Here is a 17,646-nt window from a genome sequence, read left to right on the forward strand (position 1 = left end):
CAAGTTAGAACTGCACCATGCTGTCTGGCTAATGTTTCAGGAACAAATTTCACAGATACATTTTCAGAAAAGTAAATTACTTACTTCTGATACACAGGCAATAAAGAATTGTCTGCCTAATGGGACTTATGCTTGTTTTAGCTAATTCACATCCAGTACTGGAGATAAACTATTAATTTCTGGCCATCTTGGGTAGGATTTTAGGTCAATAAATTTATTCAATGGACTACACACTTGTCAATACATTCATTTTAGCCGGCAGCTAAGCACCACACAGTCGCTTGCTCACTGCCGCCCCCACAAGGGTATAAGGAGAAGAATGGAGGAAGGAAAAAAAAAAAAAAGAAAAAAGGAAAAACAACTTGTGGGTTGAGATAAAAACAGTTTCATAGGATAACAAATGAAGAGAAGAATAATAGTAATAACAATAACAATAATTAACAATAATAAAACAAGCGATGCACAAGTGCAATTGTTCACCACATGCGGAAGGAAAAAACAAAACAAACCAAAAAACAAACCGATGCCCAGTCTGTTTCCGAGCAGCAATTCCACCTCCCGGCTAGCTTCCCCAGTTATACACGGAGCATGACGTGGTATGGCAGGGAATATCCCTCTGGCCAGCCTGGGCCAGCTGTCCTGGCTGTGCTCTCCCAGCTTCTTGTGCACCTGGCAGGGCGTGGGAAGCTGAAAAGTCCTTGACTTAGTGTAGATACTACAACTACCTATTAACAACTAAAAACATCAGTGTTACCAACATTATTCTCATCCTAAATCCTGCACTATATTGGCTGCTAGAAAGAAAATTAACTCTATCTCACCTGAAACAAGGATAGCACTTCATTTCAATCTGTTAATATATATTTTTTTAATATCTTTAATGTTAACTGTTTCAGGACATCATACCCTGGAGATCGATCATCATTGTACACGTATGACAAAACCCAATACTCAGGCAAGGTATACTTCTCACAATGAGAAAGCACCATACAAGTACAGCAAACAAAACATGTCACTCTCCTGAATCAAGTTTACAAAAAGATGAAAACCACTGCAATACTACATGTCTTGCTTCAATTAGAGGTAATTAAAAAATTGCTACTACAAAATGTTGTTCTAACTGTTGATGAAGGTAAATCTGAAATATTGCCAAATGGTATTCTGTAATGGCAGCAGACATACATAGATTACGAGCAATGAAAATACCTATACGAAAAGAATCCAAACACATATAAAGTAATATTTGCAATATTAAATATTACTGCAACAATGGTAGACAGGTTTCCAGAAGATATGTGGTCTCTGTCAAACTGCACTTACAAAAAAATGCTTCATTCCTGATTTTCCACTTAAATGGCAGGATATTATCACTTAAACAGGAAGAAAAGTAACCTAAACAGATTAAATCATGGAGGCAGTGAAGCAGTGCTGTAGAAATCTTTGAAAAGTTGATTTCAAGAATAAAAAATTTATTTCCTTTGAATGTGCTGAAAGAATCAGAGTAGGAGGATCACACAAGATAAACAGGTCTTCTTTCCAGAGGTCTTCTTTCAAAATAGTAATTGTAAACCCCTGTGTGTTTTCCTTGAGCTGTCTGTCCTTAGTTAATTATGCCTGTATCTTATATTATCGGATTTTTAATGTGGCTGATCCCTTTAAAACTATGACAATTTCTCTGTTAACACCTCTACATTTATCTTTTATATTGTTGAATTTGACACAGAACTAGAAAACATTCAAACTGAACAGGTATCAATGTTGCCATAGTATTCACTCCTTATACCGCAAGCTCCAAGACACAAACGGAACTGGGGAGTTTAACTTTTGACATTTTCAGTGTTGCATCTCAGAAGGTTCTCAGGTTCTGTTTTACAAGTGTTACCTTCCCTCACCACCACCGACATACCAATTACGGCTTCTGAGAAGTGCTAGGCTATTTTTTTGAATGGCTGATGTAACATACCAGTGTATCCAATTTATTTTGAGCCCTCCTTATGATTTTATTATAGCCAATCTAATCCTAAAGATTAATTTTACTGGAAAACATTAGTAGATGGCCAGAAATATGCCTGGTTTTCTCCTCATCAATCATTCAATGCCTTACTTCCAGCGGTTCTCTCCTAATATAAAGTAAATTTTTTTTTCCTTACAAAAAAAAAATGAAAGTTCTGCATTTCAATTAGTCATTTTAAACAAAGGAAAGCACGATATGCCCTCCCAGAAAACAACTGTAAGAAAATTTTACAAAAGTAAATCAAATGCAACTTTTAACTGAATGCAATTAAGATGAACTACAAGATCTGCTTAGTCTTTTAGACTTCACTTCCTACAGATAAACACCCCCCAGGTAATGAGGATATTAGATTCAGCATGATGGTATGTTCTTCTTATAACACACCCAACTAAAAGAAAATAACTTGTAATATTAATTATGAACATTTTCTTAGAGTGCAATTATTTTAATTTTACAGATATATAATAATGCTGCAATACTATATCCTTTTAAGAAGCTGAAATATGAAATCTCTAAGAGTTGGATTTTTTAAAAATGGTTTTCAGGGAAACAATGTCAATTCCACTTTTAATGACAAACAGTTGAAAGGTATCTGACCGAAAAATAGCCAGGAGGACAGTTTTCAGAGACACTGTTTGTCAGGTATAATGTCTTATTTTTGTATTTTGCACAGTTTGCACTATTTTTCAAAATACCTTTTTATTTTTCTTTTAAAAAAGAAATTTAGCAGTCGCTTCAGTCCAAACTTACAAACTAAACATCTGCAGTGCTCAGCTTTCTGAGTGAATCTATCTTTCATGACACACAAAACACAGCTACCAGCTACTGCATCCTTAATCGTATGGGTCAAAAAAATCCGTAGCTGCCAATTTTCGGTCAGACATAGTCATGGACAGCAGCTGGTCACCACACCAATAGCTGGTACCGCAGAGTTCCTCCTACTACAGAAAGTCATTCAGGGCTCAATATAATCTCTTGAAATCAGCCAGGAGTTTTGACTCATGCATTAATTACCCAGACTCACTAGATACCTAAGCACATAAACACAAAAGCCCTTGTAAATACTTATATTCTTGAAGCTTGGCACGTATCTAAGAAGTAAATTCAGTATCTTCATCTTTGTGCTTCAGTTTTGTACCTGTGAAGCAGGAATATCTCTTAGCTACATTGCAAGGATGCAGAAGAGAGATCCTTGTCAGTTCTTAGCCTCCCTGAGTCCAGGTGAGCATGAAACACAGTGAAATTGCTGTTATCGGAATGTGGGATGAGATTTAGTAGATACAGTATTTAGCAGATTTTTGTCAGAACTGTTGGGCAGTATACGAACTACAGGTAATCCTAAAGGTCTTTTTGAACATAGCTTCATGTGCCATGTCACACTATAAAAACAGGCAACTAACCTTTGAAAATGAGGTTTCAATTCATGAACGACCTTCTCATGCTGCTAGTTAGACTTACTGTCTGCAAACTTTTTCTCTAACATAACAGGTGAGAAAAATAGCATCACATTGGATTTTCTCATACCGTTGAGCTATGAACAAAGTTCCAGATACTGTCTGTCTGTCCAAAGTAAAATCTGACCTTTCTCCTTCAATGAAAAGTTCGTTAGTTCCCCTCTAAACCACTCAGCATATTAATTCTACATAAAATGAGTTATACACTCATCCACAGAGGTTAATTATCACAAAACTTTTGAAAAAGCTTCACACAGCTTTTGAAAAACAACTGATGGGGAGGGGGGCATGTACAGCTTAACTGAGAAAGCCGGTTGCAAAACGTCGAAGTAATTGTCACTGGGAAAGTAAGTTTTACATGAGATATAGGAGGAAAGACATCTTTCAGATGGATTTACAAACTTCATCTACTGACACTGAGTTCAACTGTGCATAAATTGAATTCACAGTAAACAGCTAGCTGACTGTTGGTCTTAACTAAGAGAAATTACAACCCTTCTCACTATAAAAGCTCTGCAGACATAGAATTCTTATTACTCATTTTTTTTATTTTTTATGATCTGCAATCATCAAAAATCATCCAGGAAGAAAGTTCAAAAACTTACACTCAACTCTGCAAAAAATAAAACTGAATTATGTGCAAGTAATTTCTCTGATTAAAGTAACATGAGAAAGCTTAGATTATCTTAAAAGCATAGGCCAAAAGGAAAATTAACTGTTTACCTTTCAATTGCACAATTCCTCCCTCCCCTTAGCTTGCCTGATACATGTATACCCAAGATTTCAATTAGTCATTCAGATACTGAGCTGTTTATTTACACAGATTTTATAGTAAAGCTCAATTTATGAACATAACACATGTATGAAGACTAGAAATGAAAAACAGACTATATAAAGACTACATGTATAGAGAGTACAAATGAAAGATACCAGGTGGTAAGACCCTTATTTGTCTATAGCAACTTAAACTGCTACTGACCATGTTCTAAGCCAATAAAACATGCATAGTTCAATCGCCTCCTATGCTCTAGAGCTCTAGCCTGTAAAAAAAGTTCAGTCACTTTTCGCTTGAAAAATCCCTTTCAAATTAAACTGCCTCCAACTCCAACGACCTTAGAGCTGTCTCAGTGCTCGGCCTTGAAGTGCTTATAAATCAACCACTGATGATCAAAAGACAAGACCTCACAAAGCACTCAAAAGAGCTTTAGTTCATCGTGTTCTAAATTCCTAGAAATAAACAGAAAAAATTACAATTGGACTCAGAATAAACTAAACTGTAACCATCCAGTAATAACAAACTTTTCCATAATGCCGCATCAAGAATGGCTGGCTTATGGGAATGCCCAGTGCTAGAAGAAAGGAACAAATAAGGTTGCCTCTCTCCCAAAATTCTGTAGAACAGTATGAAAAAAGGAACTTCCACAAATCGGAGAACACATAGACATAATGTCCTAAAATCACACTATTCCTCACTTTATAGTCCTTACATTAAATCACATTTAAGTAGAATCCCCACTGTTACAGAAATGAAATAATAAAAAGTCCTTCCTTTTTAGCTTTTTATGGCCATTCTAAAGGCAATGATCTAAATTAATCTATTCCATAAAGCTAAAAGGTCACTTTCAGTTCTATAAGTATAGTAAGTATACAAGGAAGAAAAGAACCAACTTAATCCATATAACTGCTTGTTTGATCAAAATTATACATGCACTTGATACCTCAATGAATTGTACCAAAAAGCAACAAATATTTTTAAATAACATTACTGAAAAGACTTCATAAAACACTATGTTTTATAATGCAAAACCTCCAAATACATAATTGAACTTCTGTAGTATATGTGGCTCCCAACTAAACTACCGATTTCCCTTGCATCTGCAAGGTCAAGCAGAAGTAAATGGAGTCTTTACCGAAAACAAAGAGGCCATTTACATGTGCTTTGTCTAATTTATAGTAAAACTGACAAATCTATAAACATGCATTTAATTGCCCAGCACATAAGTTACTTAGCTCCCTAGTAGAGAGACTGGCAAGACTGATGTAAAGGATATAATAATTCTATTAAAATTTTACATTAACAATATTGAAAAGAATACTTTACTATTTGTGATGATCATGAATTTGACAGTTAATTATGAAAAATTGACTCCATCGAGCTTAACAACAAGAAAAAACCTGCAAATCAGACAAGTGACTACCATATTTAAATTTGCTAACCCTCAAGAAACAGCTCCTTCTTTCAGAAGGTATTAAAGAAAAAGCTTTCATGTTAATTCAAAGTCAAAAGTGCAACCAACAGAAGCTCCATCTGAGAACAAAGTATATTTGAGTATACATAAACAGGAGTTTTATTCTGTTGTATTACCTTCAGCTAAGATTCATCTTAGTTAACCTTAAACATCCTCTGATCTATTTTAGATATCCATCTTCAGCAGAGATGAGTCAAGTCTATGCAACATTCTTCTACTCTGACCATAAAGGTCTTACTGGGTTAGCACAATCACATCTTTTCTGTCTCGCATTCCATTCCAATTTCCACAAGCAGAAGCTCCTGAATCTGCTTGCTGTTATCTTTTGTTCCACACATTCCTTCTGAAAACTTCATTAAAATAGAAAGTCATCATCTTTTACTTGAACCAACTGCCCTCAAAAGTCATAGAATCATAGAATGGTTTGGGTTGGAAAGGACCTCAAAGAACATCTAGTTCCAACCTCCCTGCCATGGGCAGGGACACCCTCCACTAGACCACGTTGCCCAAAGCCCCATCCAACCTGGCCTTGAACACTTCCAGGGATGGGGCCTTCACAACCTCTCTGGGCAACCTGTTCCAGTGCCTCACCACTCTAACAGTAAAGAATTTCTTTCTAACATCTAATCTAAATGGACCCTCCTTCAGCTTAAACCCATTACCCCTTGTCCTGTCACTACACTCCCTGATAAACAGTCCCTCTCCAGCTTTCCTGTAGGCCCCTTTAGGTACTGGAAGGCTACTATAAGGTCTCCCCGGAGTCTTGTCCAGGCTGAACAATCCCAACTCTCTCAGCCTGTCCTCACAGGAGAGGTGCTCCAGCCCTCTGATCAGCTTCGTGGCCGTCCTCTGGACTCACTCCAACAGCTCCATGTCTCTCCTGTACTGGGGCCCCCAGAGCTGGACACAGTACTCCAGGTGGGGTCTCACCAGAGCGGAGTAGAGGGGCAGGATCACCTCCCTCGACCTGCTGGTCACACCTCTGTTGATGCAGCCCAGGACACAGTTGGCTTTCTGGGCTGCAAGCGCACACTGCTGAGTCATGCTGAGCTTCTCATCCACCAACACCCCCAAGTCCTTCTCAGGGCTGCTCTCAATCCATTCTCCATCCAGCCTGTATTTATGCTTGGGATTGCCCTGAGCCACGTGCAGGACCTTGCACTTGGCCTTGCTGAACTTCATGAGGTTCGCATTGGCCCACCACTCAAGCCTGTCAATGTCCCTCTGGATGGCACCCCTTCCTTCCAGTGCATCAACCACACCACACAGTGTGGTGTTGCCATCAAACTTGCCGGGGGTGCACTCAATCCCACTGTCCATGTCGCCGACAAAGATGCTGAACAGATGTGTCTGCTTCTGGTATATTCTGACTGATATTTTGAAATGACCATTTATTTTGCTTCTAACTTACTTACTACATTTTCCAACAACTTTGAAGCTTCAAAGCATTTCACACTGAACTTGGTGAAATAGATTTCTCCAAGGTTCCTGGGCATCTTCTTGAAGCAAATGCAAGTTAGGCATAAATGTTTTGTTTTATACTTGCTCCTGAAGGTAGTTCTGGTACCAGAATTTGAGCTTTGCTTTCTGCTGTCTAGATCTCAGCACGGTCATCTTGAATTGACAGGAAATCTGGTTTTGGACAACAGGCTATGGACACTCCAATTGCTGCATGTAGAACAAGAGAGGTACACAAACCACTACACAAATGAGTTCTTCCACCCTACGTAAAAAAGTACTTTATAATTCACAGATTTTTCCACAAAAATCTTTTCCTCGCATGCCAACATACTGCTCATGAAAGAGCCTAAAGCTGCTGCTGCTGTTGTCACCTTCTACATGTACAGGAAAAGCAATTCTTTCTTCGATGACTGTACCTAAGCAACTGGGTTTAAACTAAATCCACTGATTTGTTCTTGTAATTGCAATTTGGTTCACTCACAAAGGAAACATTAACTACTTCAGGACCACATCGCCTCAAAATCACCAGCCCTCATGACTTCTTAAAGCCAGTTAAAACCAAAGAGCTAGACATACACTATTTGTAAAATACTAAACTCCAGAAAAAAAGAGGCAATATTTTCTGAATTTTATTTTCTAAGACCTGCCTATTGTACTAATGTGTCCAGTTCTCATATCCAGCAATTGTTGTAAGACTGATCACTTAAGAGAAATTACAGACCATATTTTCTGAAAAATAAGAGGTCAAAGACATATTTGTTTATCCTGTCAGACATTTCTCATCGCCACACATGATCTGTCTTCAGAGCCTAACAATTTCATGGCTTTCCAATTTTTAATACTTAAATATTAAAATACAGAATATTCTAAAAATATCTCATATTACCTGATAAATTTTATCTTCTCACAACAGGAAGAAATCATTGCAACTACATCAACACTAATAGTGATAATCCAGCACACAGATTTTTGACAAGAGCATCAGTTGCGCCATTCAAACAACTCCTGCAGGTCTCCGGCTAGTATGAGTGATTCTCAAATTTAGCAGTGGTTCTTCCAATAAATAGGAGTACTAGGTACCATGAAGTAACAGAACATGAGGTTACAGCTGGGTTCCACTATTCTAAAACATGTTTTTCATTTATTAAATGAAAACAAAATTTCAGTGTATCTGGGAAGCATTTCAAGAACCAGAAAATACAATACACTGAGTCTAGGCATCCTGGACTTTCATAACATTAAAAATCCAAACAGTATCTAGATGAGTGTCTTATTTGTCTCTTCAGTTGTAACAATTTTAAAACTTAAAATCCTGGAATTCCAATATTCCCAAACACTAACAGGCTTGAACTCTGAGTTTAAAAGTTTCTATCTGATATATCTGGTCTATTAAAAACAACATGCTTTTACAATTGAGTTGCAGTAAGAAGCAAAAAACCCCAAAACAACCAAACAACAAAAAAACAAAGATGACATTAGGAAATACCTCTAAAGGAATTATTTTGTTCTTTTTCAAAACAGAGAAAAGTTTTACAAGTGTTAGATACAAGTTCTCTGAACATCACTCAAAATTTACAGCTTAAATTTCCCCAACTGCTCCCCTTCTTCCTATTAAGCACTCAGCTACTTGAACTTCATTAATTCTAAAATGCCTTGTCTTCAAGAAATAGAACTGACTGCACAGCAAGTGCTATTTCTAGGAGCCCTCTGGTATCTTCAGATGTACAAGAGGGATTCTAGGTTTTTATACAGATACTCTGAATCTAGTTTATAATTATATTTATCAAAAAGAAAAAAAAAAAAGCTTTGTACAGAATGTCTTTCCTACAATCCAGAAACTCTAATTCCTCTTCCTCTCTGTGTGTTACTAAAGAGGGTAGTCCTCTACCCTATCAACTCCAAACTCTTTGTACTGCTTTAAACAGCCAGAGAGTAACTAACTGCATCAAATTCCTGCTCCATAAAGAATTCCCCAGAACAGTGGTCTCCTTTTAAACCTAGATACAGCAGATAAGCAGCACCAGGTTAGGAACAGGACTGCAGCTGGGAGCGGACCATTAGCATGAGAAAAAAAATCCCATGCAGCATTACAGAGAGATCCCCATAACAGTGTTTCTAATTAAGCTCTGCCCTCCAGACTAATTAAAACAGGGATTTGCAAGCAGTTTGCCACTGCTGGTGGTAGTACTCAATTAGGACTAGGAGTACTTAGTACTAGCAGCCAGTTCTCTAGATAAACCTCTAAACCTAATCATTCCCCACCACAGCTGTCAACCTCTTGATGCTCGTCTTCCTCCATATACCTCTGCATGGAGACTAAAATCTCATTTCCCACCAACTGCCAATCAACCCTAACCCTTCACACATCTATCATCACATTTCCCATCCTGACATGCCTGTTTTGCCTAGTTATCTCTAGCTCCACATGACTTGCTCAGCACTCAGCATCCTTACAGCAGCACTTGAGCAGAGCCGGATGAGCTGACAGAAGCTGCTGCTATACACAGGCAATTAATTAGCAGCAAAACATTCTTACCAGGCACTTTCCACTGTTCAGACAAGTGTGTGCACACTGATGGCTGCTAACTGCTGACACTGAGATGCTGCCCATCATAGGCTGGGAATCTTTGTCTGCCCAAAGACACCCTTCAGCCACCTGAACAACTTAGGAGAGGTAGAGAAAGTTCAGCGGTCAATTCCCTCTAAAAGCTACTTTCTAGCTGGTGGATTTGTGCTAAATCTCAGGAATTACCCCGTGTTTTTAAGAGAGAGAAAAAAAGTTTTTAAAGGTTAGTAGCTGCTCTGTTAACTGAATCATACTATGCATATGTTATACTATTTCTTATATTGCAGTATTATAATCTAATCATACTGAAGACTTTTTGGTAGGTATTAATGCTGTTAGCTTAACATTAGTGCCTGCACTTCCTAATCTTCAGGTGTTCCTTTTATTTTTAGACTGAGATTTGCTAAGAGCCCAACATATTGTCTCAAGCCTTTATGGAAAAGTCAGCTGAAACTGAGCACGCTAATGGCAATGACTGAACACATACAAAGATGATGCTACAACCCAGCATCATCACTGGGGGGAAGGTGACTAAGTAGCAGTTTGAGGTTGACTAAGTAGAAGTTTGAGGTTTCTCTTGCAGCTTCCCTTAATGAAATATAACTGCAGGTAAGCAAAGAAAAAGATGTGGCCTAAGATCATCTTTGAACCACAGGTGTTTTGATTAAACAACTGTCCACTCACGTGCTTGTTTAATAAGACATAAACTTCCAGTCCCAACTCTTTCTCTACAGATAAAGAGTTCCCCAAGCTAAAAGGCAGAAGACTGGGCTGAATCTTGTCACTAGGTTGTTAATCTGGAGCACCATAGTAGGATCAGATCAAGTTGGAAGGGATCTCAGGAGGTCTCTAGGCCAACCCTCTCCTCGAAACAGTCTCAGCTGTGAGGTCAGACCAGAGCTTTATCCACTTGGGTCTTGAAAACCTCTAAGGACAGAGATGACACAACCTCCCCGGGTACTTGTTCCATCACCTGACTATCCTCGTGGGAAAAAAAATTCTGCTCATGGCCATTTGGAACCTCTTATTTCAAGTTATGTTTGTTTTATCTCATCCTCCCACTACACACCACTGCCAAGAACCTCCCCAGTCGCTGGGGGGCTACTGTTGGTCCCCTCCCTTGAAGCCACCTATCAGCTTACATAAAGACACAGTAACAGCTGAATCATCATCATCTTTTCCTTGAAGGTCAGAAGGCTACAGAAACATTTAGATAACAATCAGTCAAAACTACAATAATTCAGACATTTTTATCCTAAAATCAAACTTTTTTTTCCCACCAGCCACTGGAAATAAATGCAGATTAATCCAACTAAACTGCCAAAGAAGTGCTCTGTATATCACCAGATCTTTGGTTTGTGGGCAACTTGGTGTTTCTGAACCTTAGTAACTGATGGATTATTACTGCCTACTAAAGACTGCATCACTTACTGCACTTTGGGGATTAATGGGGTGTGAGAAAAACAAGACAGTAACACACCATGAAATCCTGTCTTCGTAAGGTAAGAAAAAGATCTTCTACTCATTTTACTGAATCACGGATTTAACTCAAAGTTAAGCTCCAGATTAATTTAGTAACTTAACTCTTAATAAATACAGAATTTAATTTTAGAAAAAAAATTACATAAATAAAATTTCCATGGGAAAAACATTTCCTTTATATGTAGTATTCATTAGGCTCTGTCTTCAGTAATTTAAGTAGCAGAATTCAGTAGGAAAGACTTCCTGTCTGGCAGACAACCCCAGCTCATCCTGAAAATCCAACCCTCCACTTCGGAAGCACATCAATACTTCCTGGCTACTTGATACACACATTGAGACAGTCATTTTCTCTTGGTCCTCTGGGAAACTTTCCTCTTGAGCATATGAATGCCTACATAATTGTTTCCCCATGACAGGCACATTTTACAGCAAGAATAGCAGTGTATCATATTCTAGTCATAAGCTTGCTCTGAAACAGGTCTGTACACCTTATAAACATATATGGAAAAGATTTCCTAAAGTTTATTTCTGGTTATTAAAAGAAAAGTCAGAATAATAATGCAGGTGAGCTACTAAACAGCATCCACTGTAAAATAATCTGCCACTTACCAGAAATTAAGTCATTCTTGTTTTATACAGTTTATTAGATCAACTTTGTAGAAATAATACTTGTTTTGTATGAAAGAAAAAGTATAGCAGAAAAAAAAGCAGTCCTTTACAAACAGAAAACACATCATTTAAGGTTACAAATATACATATTTGGGGCATTCAGAACTCCTTTGACTTACTGCAAGTGATATTCCTGTCACGTATCTTTTCTTATTAAGTAGCAATATTCTTGAAAATAGTATCTATGTATAGACACTTCTCAGGCAACTTTTTCTTTCGTTAGCACTCAATGTAGAGTGCACATTTCACTGACAAAACCAGCTCATTTTAAAATTTGCTAAGCAAATATAATTGCAAACATAACAAGGCACAGCTGCTCATACTTCTTAAATAACATCCAAACACTAAATAAATATTGTACTTGAAATTTTGTTTAAGAGAAAAAAGTTCCTATGTAGCTAAAGACCTAAGGCATAGGTAGTTGTGCTACATTATAAAGAAATAAAATTTTAAAAATACCAGTGATCTTAAAGATATGCCAAGGTTTGAAACATTTGTTTCAGTCCTGCTACAAAACAGACAAGATGCTTTCATGGAAGCCATGGAAGTATTTTAAAATAAGAAGACACAAGGACACACATTCTCTATGCAGAGCCTGCTTTAAAAGGGAGAGAAAGAACACATTTTTCACTTGTTTTGCTACCGTGCTATTGTTCTACAAAATGGGTTGGCCCTCAACATCATCTTTCCATGAGGCCTATATCAAAGAACTAACCAGACTGTACAATTAAATAAACAAACACTGAATGTCTAAACCCTGTTGTGCACAAACTGGAAACAGACAATGTCTTTTCAACAGCTATTCAAGTATCATTTCTGTCTTTCCTCGTAATATCTGCTGGTATTTGTCAATTTTCTAAGACCTACTATTTTACTTTCTCTGCCTCTATGCTGATTCGTTTAGTTCAGAAAGTCAGCACAAATCAAAATGCAAGATGAGGATTCCCCCCCCCCATGAAAGATCATATATTTACCTTCTGCAAGCATGTCTGGCACATCTGCTTGATATCTAGGCCCCACTCTGATTTCTCCCTTGTCTGCTAAAAGCGTTTTCAGTGATGGATCATACACCAATGAATAAAAAAAAGTATCCTAAAAAAGAAAACACATTTGCAACAGCGTAATTATTTTTAAAATTAGGTTTGTAAATCTGTATCACCTTTCATTTGGAAATTATTAAAGTAACCTCCCTTACACACATTTACAGAGCACAGGTTTGGTACATTAATCCTTACTTTAAATAATGCAGATGTTTCATGAGTACCCTTAAATGGCCAATTGAAGCTTCTCTCATTGCTAAGAGTTATTTCAGAACAGAGCAATAATGAAAAGATCCATACACAAATATGTATCAACGGATTTGAAAAGAGTTGCTGTTAACTGCTTTCTGAACTCAACGCATTTCCTCTCCTAAGTATCTCTACCATACTGACTTTGGACTATAAGTTAGTCTCAAAAAGCATAAAACACTGTCAGTGTCTGAAAAGAGCTTACACAAAAATAGTACTGGCATATTGGTACAGTCACCTGAAGTATAGGGCAAGTCCTGTTTTCAGAAACAGTTTTACCCATTATCAGTGTTTTTTTAAAAAGAGACATGCTAATTTCAGCTAAAAAACACTCTCTGCCTGATGTTATATCAAGACACTCCAAAGAAAAATGTGTTAATTGTATTGCAAAATACTTTCAGAATAATCTGTCAAATTCTTGGGGAATTTTCTTCCCCTCTGGTAAAGTTAAGCACCCTAAATTCCTTCCACAGGAAATGAAAGGTGAGGAGATACAATACAATTTCCATACAATAATTCAGAGCCCTTAAAATTAAACTCCTATGCTAAGTTGCCCTCTACAGGAGCCTCTCTTGCTCTCTCTGTCCATTGACTATGGAAGATTCTTCTTGCTAGAACATCTCGGGGAGGGAGGGGGGAGGGTGTGGCAGGGGCATGGGAAGGCAAAAATAAGAAAGGAAAACAAAAAGCCATGTGAATTCCTCCTTAAGTATCTGCTACAGGAAATAGCGTGTATATTTTTCTTTTGTAACACACTATACAAATTACTTTGAATTAATTATTTCTGAATACAACCATATTCGTAATAAAAACATCATTTAAGATCATCAATTACGTTTTTATCCAACAACATTGTAAAAATCAGTGTTTTCAACAACATATTTTTTCTAACTTTTTAAGGAAAAAATTGTCAAATTGTTTGCCCATTTATTAAAAATACAGTTGTAAAAGACCATAAACCCATCCCAGTATTTACCCAAATAGAAGTCACATATTACCTCTTTCTCCAGATAGGACAGCACAGACTCTGTCTCATTCAGAAGTGCAACACTGCATTTTCCCCTACACAAACAGAAGGAAGAACTGTTACTTTGTAAAAAGTTCAAATTTTTATTAAGTCAAAAATTATTTGCATAAAACAATCGAGACATACTGTAAACTTTTACATTAAAAACAGAACAAAATGCACTTTCCCTTACTTTTAAGATACCAAAATTAACGTCAAAGCAACAAAATGAATCGCTGTACTGACCCAAGCACTCAAATACATAAGAATTCTGCCAAACTGGGAAACAGTTTCAGAAATAGAGAAGCAATGAAGGAACAAGAAGTATTATGGCAAACAATAAATAATGCGTACAATAAAAAGGCCTGAATGAATGAAACATCACCTCCGAGTGACTTACCTCCAGTAAGTTCAGTGCCTAATTTGAAAACAAATAACTCAAACTCGAAACAATATAAAGTTTTACCAATGGCCTGTAAAAACAAAGCACTTTTCTTTTTTGAATGGAATTATTTCTAATAACTAATCATGGAGTTCTATTCAGTTCTACAGCCCCATTAAAATGCTACCTACCACATTTTTGTGCAGGCTGCCAGTACAGAGCTTCCCGTTATTAAGCAGTGGTACAGAACTGCCCATGGGTACAGCACGCAGTAACACAATGGGAGTTTGACCCCACTACCCCCACCCCCTTCTCTCCCGCCTTTCTCATCCCCTTCTCCCCCAACACTCCTCTGGCCTCAAATTCCTCTGCCTCCAACATCTCTGCAAATAATCTGCAGAATTATTTTTAACAAATGGTATTTTAAAGAAACACACATACATGTGGATGAAAAATGTTAAGCATGCTGAATCATCTTGCTAGCAACTGGCAGTTTTATGTTATCATTTTCAACTGAACTACCATTTCATAATAATATATATTTATTACCCCTTACATACATCATATTGTACTTCATGCACCTGAGTTTTATTCAATGTCTATCAGCTTAGTTTTTATTTATCAGGAGGCTCCAGTGGCCTTACACATAAGGCTATAGGACCCCTGCCCCAAACACCCTTCTCCCATGGAACAGACCAGCACACAAATATAGAAAAGATAATTGTTTGCAGAGACCTCCTTGATTTTAAGATAACACCAAAGACGTTATTGTAAAAAGTGTAATTCATTTCAGTGAATGCTGACTGGTAAGCTCAACCACAAGCATCAGATGCCAATTGCTAACAGCTGATCATTAAGCAAACATACCCAGCTGATGTCTTACTATCATTGCATAGCACAGGAAATGGGGTTAAACCACGCATTCTGTCTGCAGTATATAACCTCCTCAATTCCTCTTTGTCTCCGTATTTGTCAGGAGAACCACATCACCAAAGAGAAATAGTGGGAAGATGAGCGAGAAAAATCTGAGCACAATACACACCACCAGAGGAAAAGACTCCTGCAGTAGAGAAGTAGGAAACATTCTCTACATCTGACCATGTCTTTGAGTGGTTTTTGAAGCTTCTGGCCCTGGTAATTCCCTAACACTCATTTCTAAAAATTAATTATACATTGTACCATGAAGTCAGTTTGTCAAGTTTCAATAGATTTTGTGTGTGTGTGTGTGTGTGTGTGTTAAAGGCTAAACAGGAGTTTACCTTTCCAGTTTGCTTCTATTCTATATACCTCTAGTATGCTTTCTCTTCTCCACTACGGCCTACCCTTACTTAACTCCAATTATTGCAGAGGCATTCCTTCACTTGTCATTGCAACTGCATGAGTATTGGATTGACTGACCGTCTACCTTATTGCTGGTAATTTAAAAAAATTCATTTTATTTCATTAAGAGACAAGATTAATCCCCCCAGCACATCTTCTAAGAGAGTGAATTTCTGTTTGGTGTTACATTTCTTTGTACAACATTTTAACCATCTAATGGCTGGAGTCACACACAGGTAACCTTTTATATGCATGTATGATATCTCACATGCATGGACTAGAGTCTCAAAAAAGACAATACTAGACATACAGTAGTAGATACCACACTAAAATAATAAAAAAAAAACCAAACAAAACCCCCAAAAAACCAAACCCCAAACTATTTGAAGATAGGTAAATTACATAAAGTCAAAATTAGAAACAACTGTCTGTATTACAGTTACCAGTTTCTATAATCTAGAAACCTACAATACTTAATACAAATTATTTAGGATCTTTACCAAACACATAAAAGCCTACCATTTATTTACCTTCTCTCTTTTTTCCATCAGAGGAAATTCCTCTCAGCCTACTGTAAATGGTCTACTGGGCTGAATCAAGCATCTAGCTCATATTGCCTCCAGCATCTCTCAATCATGGATGCCTAGGAAATAACTTAAGTGAATACAGATTGGCAGTGGTATGTCCCTAAATATTCTCCAGCCACCACTACACTTCTCACCTTTTCCTCCAACACTAATAATCCAAATGCCCTGGAGAGAAAGTTAATGTGGTTTAAACCACATTACAACAAGGCTTGGAGTTCTTTCTCTAAGCATATATCTAAAAAATCCAGAGCTTCTCCAGATTTAAATATAATATTGTCCTTCTCAGAGTGTTCTGGAACTTTGTTCATTAACATTTTTAAACCATTTCAGGTAACTGGGACAGATGGACCTATATCAAACAAAGAATCAATATAACAGGGTAAAATCTGACTATTCTAACCTAAAGAGAAGGAAAAAAAAGTGGGAGCTAGCTACTTACAGAGACAAGTGAAAGAGAACACATACTGCATTCACCAGATTGTAAAATCAGCTACACATCAAAATAAAATGATACTCTTTTCCCAAAGACACTAGGATTTCTGAAAGTTTTGAATATTATTTAGACTGGTAGAGTATAATGCCATAGTTTCATTGTTCTATTGGTGGAGTCTCCTGCCTGAAATGTGTCAAAAAAACTAATCAAACTAAAGTAAAAATTACAAAGAATTACCCAGCTTTCATGAAATGAAAAAATATTTTAAAAAATTGGAGAGTTGTTTAATATTTATTCAGACATGAAACCTTCTTGCTCTTATCTGACTCTGCTTCTCTGATTTAAGCTATATTCCTCCACCAAGCAGCATTCTTGTAACTGGTATCAACAGAGTGAATTACTAGTAAATAGCATCAGGAGGTCTCAATGATGTTAAGATTACATATCTGGGTTTTGATCTTTTTCTCAAATTAAAAATATTCAGAAAAAATATTTTTACTTCCTACTGAACTAGGCAAAATTATCTTGTATGAATGTTGAGGGAAAGTTTCAGATACCTCAGCAATGTACAAATAACCGCAAACAAAAAATAAGTTAGCTTTAATGTCTTCACTTACAATTTAATTCTGATGAGACTAAATTGTCCTTTTTGCTCTTAGATGTACTTCGTATTTAAACTGGTCACAAATAAAAAGTTCTTCCATTGAGCTGACAACAATACCAACAAAACTTGT

General features: G+C 37.1%; 1 protein-coding gene across 2 annotated transcripts in view; it reads right to left on the reverse strand.

The window, feature by feature from the left end:
• MTA3 (metastasis associated 1 family member 3) overlaps window positions 1-17,646 on the reverse strand; it is a 137,555-nt gene that overhangs the window by 86,687 nt on the left and 33,222 nt on the right. For both annotated transcript variants that reach the window (XM_075749147.1, XM_075749149.1), the window contains exons 5-6: window positions 14,183-14,246; window positions 12,870-12,987 (exon numbers count right to left, since the gene is read on the reverse strand). In XM_075749147.1, the coding sequence (XP_075605262.1) occupies window positions 12,870-12,987; window positions 14,183-14,246 (182 nt within the window). The remainder of the gene's footprint in view (window positions 1-12,869; window positions 12,988-14,182; window positions 14,247-17,646) is intronic.

Source organism: Balearica regulorum, chromosome 3 (genome assembly GCF_011004875.1).
Source record: "Balearica regulorum gibbericeps isolate bBalReg1 chromosome 3, bBalReg1.pri, whole genome shotgun sequence".
In the NCBI taxonomy this organism is placed as follows: Eukaryota; Metazoa; Chordata; class Aves; order Gruiformes; family Gruidae; genus Balearica; species Balearica regulorum.